The sequence below is a fragment of the Lissotriton helveticus genome, chromosome 7, assembly GCF_964261635.1.
Source record: "Lissotriton helveticus chromosome 7, aLisHel1.1, whole genome shotgun sequence".
Classification (NCBI taxonomy): Eukaryota; Metazoa; Chordata; class Amphibia; order Caudata; family Salamandridae; genus Lissotriton; species Lissotriton helveticus.
Genome location: NC_136068.1, coordinates 57,111,484 through 57,116,342, shown reverse-complemented (window position 1 = coordinate 57,116,342; position 4,859 = coordinate 57,111,484). Strand labels below are relative to the sequence as shown.

Genomic DNA, 4,859 nt, shown 5'->3' with positions numbered 1-4,859 from the left:
TTTATCAACTAAATATTATCTGCACCCAGAGTGCTATCGAGTTCAAGTGCTTTTTACTCCTGAAATTGTTTCCATACTCTCTTAAACATGTTTCCATACTCCTGCCTGTGGATTTTGAACAAAAAGGTGATTTAGAACATAAATGTGACGGCACCCATGTATGATTTTGCTTCTTAATGAATTGATGTCCTAGTTACAGACAATGATCAGTCTGCAGAAGTAATCGCAGGCAGTGACTTTTTGCCAATAAGATTGTTTAGAATGTCAGCAGTAACTGGTAGTAACTGCCTGCAGCTCAAGTACTCTGGGCACTGTCAAGGAGACAGCCGTCCTCAGAGCACTGAGGGGACATATCTGAGGCAATGGGTGAGCTTCCCAGCTCTACTGGATCTTGATAAAGATCAAGATATATTCCAACTACCTCCTGTAGCTACTGCAGAATGAGAGCTTGAGCAGGAACTGTAGGTACCACCTTGCCAAAACATGTTCAAAGTTGCTTTCTGTGATTGCAGGAGCCAATGAAGTGAGGGGAAAAACAAAAGCGCCTTTCGGTAGATTCAGAACTGAAAATAACAAAGGCTCCCAAGGATTCACTTGAAGAGAAAAACAGTAGTACATTTGCATTATATTTCTGAAACCCACCCAGGGCATTGGGTAGTCTTGAGTTAAATATCCCAATATAATTTATTCATTCATACAATTGTTAAAACGGATTCAAACAAACAAATAATGCAGGAACCAGGTAACAAAGGAGTGATATTTGTTATCAAGTGTATACACAAGAGTAATTATTCACAGGAGTAATTACATTCTAATTAGTAGAGGTGTCAAACTGCACAGTGACATGAGGTGCTCCAGCTACAAATTGTGTCAGTGCCACAAAAGGAGAGCCTGCAGTTTGAGTTAAAGGATTAGTGCTGAAGTCCAATGTTATAGGCATGGACACTTCTATATATTTGAAAAAATGTGTACTCAATCCTTGAATAGTCTCTACGTTTCGACACTAGGGGCTAGCGTTTGTGAAGTTCTTCGGGAAACAGACCATCAGACTACTCTGTCTCAGAGTAATTAGAGCAAAATCTCTGGGACCAAAAAGTCAGGGGATTGGTGATGGAAAAGCAAGAAGAGTAGAGACGATCATCAGTCCAATGAGCGGTAGTCAAAACAACAGCATCTCAGCTGGGAGATGAACGGTCAGGGACTCTACTCTTGCTGTTGTTTTGACTACCCGGATATTGGGTTGATGATCGACTCTACTCACTTTTTTATTGCAAATCTCTGATGTTTTACAAACCTCTTGCTAATTGCCTGGTCCCTGCTTTTTTCACTTGAATTCTTCCTAATTATTGTATTGACAATTAATTGAGATGGGGATATTTAACTCAAGGGTACCAAACATAGAGCCACATATGGCTAGGTTAGCAAACGGTATGGAAATGTTATAATGTACTTTGTAAGATTGATACCTAGGGAAGCATTAGTGTTAACAGTTCTAGCATTCCTAGGTACCGGTGGAAATGTTGGGCATGCCCCCTTATAGCTTTACTTTTTGGGTGGCATAATGGAAGTCATCAAGAACCTCAAGTACATATTTGAAATGCATGAGTAGCCTGGAAAGTGGGCATATTTACCCTTCACTCTCATTGGAGAACTTTTTTGTAGGATTTGAAGATACCAGTTGAGCATTTGACAGTCATCTGATGGTAATATCCACTGTTCAAGTGACAGCAACTCATAAAGTAGATGATAATTATAAGACACTAGCTAACCCGTCGCGCGTTGCTGCGATCTCCGAAGAAAGGAAATTCAAGGAAACTCATTATGATAACATTCAGTTTACAGTGTGTCATTTTTATTGAAACTTATTAATTTTAATATGGAAAACATTTCAAAGTGTCGTTTTAATTCTATTTATTTATTCGAGTGCTTGCGGATAAACGATTTTTTGTTTTTCCGTCTGGTGCGTACATCAGTATTCGAAAGATTATGAGGGCCCTGGGGGGCCGATATTTAAAAAATGTTTATGCCAGAAACCTTTGTGGGAGTGTACTCAACAACTTCCCAAAGTTTCCTGGCGATCGGGTGAATGCTGTTTTAATTCTATTTATTCATTCGAGTGCTTGTGGATATACGATTTTTTGTTTTTCCGTCTTGTGCGTACATCAGTATTCGAAAGATTAAGAGGGCCCTGGGGGGCCGATATTTAAGAAAAATTTATACCAGAAACCTTAGTGGGAGTGTATTCAACAACTTCCCAAAGTTTCCTGGCGATCGGATGAATGGTGTTTTAATTCTGTTAATTTATTTGAGTGCTTGTGGATACACGATTTGTTGTTTTTCCATCTGGTGCGTACATCAGAATTCAAAAGAATATTCTGGCCCTGGGGGGGCCGATATTTAAAAAATGTTCATGCCAGAAACCTTCACGGGAGTGTACTCAACAACTTCCCAAAGTTTCATGGCGATCGGATGAATGGTGTAGTAATGCATAAAGGACAAACAGACAGACAGACATACATTCGTTTTTATATATATAGATGACAACACTACCTACTGATACAATAGACTTTGTAGAAGGTGATGGTGCTATAGAGGCTAACCTGCAGCTAGATGTGATCAATTGAAGCTTCAACATTAGTAAATAAATGAGGTTTCAATATGATGTTGATCCAGAGCACCATTACCCACCCCTCTCCCACCAACACCTGTGCAAATGGAAGCGGACTCGCGTGATCTCTCATTTCAGCAAAATACATTTTGAAATCTGATCTATCCAGCAACATGAGTGGAAAGAGGGAGGAGTTAAAGAAAGCTGTTTATGGTATAAATGAATAAACTAACACAGATGAAAACAAGCAGAGGAGAGCAGCAGCTAGATGCAGGGAAGGAGCCAAAGGAGCAGTCTAGGCAAAGAAGGGCGGAAACATGGAGTAAAATTCACTGGCTGTTGACCTAAACCACAATACTGACAGATACCTTTTAAAGAGGAACCAGCCCTGCACCTTGGCTAAAGGAGATGCACTGTTTAAAGGGAAGCCTTACACAGAGGAAAAGAGACATTCTTCCCACCTAACTAATAAACTACCCTCTTTTTTTTGGATCTTCAAAAGAAGACTCTGTTAAGATTGCTACCTAGATAGCCACCTTGAATAGGAACCATCCAGCAGAGCCATCAAATGCCGGTAATTCTCCACCGACTGCCCTTCACTGTGCCAGAAAATATATTTTTGGCTTTTCTGATCATACCTTGTACACAAGAAGCAGTGCCTGTAGACAATGGAGCTGTCTGTCCATCACTTTCAGTGTTCTTTGTTTCTAAGAGGACATGTGAACTGATAACCCAATATTTGTAAAGATACAGTTTTTTTTAAAACTGTCTTAAATTGTAGTATTGGGTAAATACATGTTCTTTGGAATCAGGGCACCAGTTAGAGCAGGAAAGTGCACAGTTACACACATTCTTTTGCAAGAATGTCTCAATTTGACCTATTTTTCCTGATTGTTATCAGTAGTGGACTTTTGATGGGCATCACCATCAACACATTTATGGCAGCTGTAATCTCAACTCAATGTGCCAGGAGTAGACGCCTGCCAAAATCAAGTGATCTCCTCCTGCTGGGGGTGGCGTTGACCAATATTCCTCTGCAGAGTTGTTGCTCGGCAAGTTTCCTGATCCGTTTCCTCTGGGAAGAGGTATACAATAGAGACAGTGTTTGGAAGAGTTTTTTTATGCTTTTTCCATTCCTTGTTTCCTCCAACTTCTGGATCAACACCTGGTTATGTGTCTTCTACTGCATCAGAATTGTCAACTTCTCACATGTGCTCTTCACACGCCTAAAGCTAAGAATCTCTGCCATGGTTCCCTGGCTGCTCCTGGGTTCTGTACTGGCATCTTTAGTCATCAACCTACCTGGAATTTGGTACATGAGGAAGACACATACAGAATATTCCACTACTACAAACACCACCATTGAAGGCACATTTCGTGAAAACAGCCTTTGGAACAGGATCGTGATGTCTACCACAATATGCGTTGTGCCTCTGATCGTGATAGTAATTGCATCTGTGCTGATCCTCACATCTCTCTACAGACACACCCAACAGATGCGGCAAAACATGTCAGGCTTCACCGGGGCTCCCAGCCTGGAAGCCCATGTCAATGCAGCAAAAACCACCTTATCCTTGCTGGTTCTCTACATTGTCTTCGACGTTGCTTTGATCACGGTTTTAATAGGAGATGGTGGAGATGTAATGTCTTACAAATTATATGTTTCTGGATTTGGATGTAATCCATATCCCTTCATTAACTCCCTGATCCTCATCTTGGGGAATCCCAAGTTGAAGACAGCAGCACTGAAAACTTTCTGTATTGATCAACATAGAGGACTTGGCTTGCAAAGGTAACTTACACTTTTGAGTAAGTTTACACTTTTCAGTAAGTTTACTTCTTTTCGGTATTCACAAACTATGCTTTTGTATTAACTCACAGCTAGGAATTAACTTACACTTTTGTAGTAATGTACCCTTTTGTAGTAAGTCCAGCACTCCACATGGCCTTCAGATTTTACTGTAACAACCTCCTATTAAAATTAATGGCGATAGGGACGTACTTCAAAAGTGCAAGTTACCAGAAGAGTGCAGTTTGTAAATACCAAAAAAAAGTAAACTTACTCTAAAGTTTAAATAGTGCCCCAACAGTTTATGCTACAGGTTATGGAACTGAAGACATGGGCGTGCTAATGGTTACCTTACTGTAGATCCTTTAGGCTGCATACGAAAGCCAAGATTAGTGTTTACACAAAAAAGGCCCAGCCAGCTTAGGCCTTGTAGAGCAGCTTCATTAGCAAGACAAACATTGC

The 4,859-nt window shown here is 40.4% G+C and overlaps 1 protein-coding gene across 1 annotated transcript; it reads left to right on the top strand.

The window, feature by feature from the left end:
* Positions 1-3,471: 3,471 nt before the first annotated feature.
* Positions 3,472-4,404, top strand: LOC144768920 (taste receptor type 2 member 40-like). The gene has a single exon (XM_078652929.1). The coding sequence runs from the start codon at positions 3,472-3,474 to the stop codon at positions 4,402-4,404; it is 933 nt and encodes a 310-aa protein (XP_078509055.1).
* Positions 4,405-4,859: the final 455 nt, after the last annotated feature.

What these genes read in the sequence shown, in the direction of transcription:
- LOC144768920 (XM_078652929.1), top strand. Translation starts at nt 3,472, where the DNA reads ATGTCTCAATTTGACCTATTTTTCCTGATTGTTATCAGTAGTGGACTT.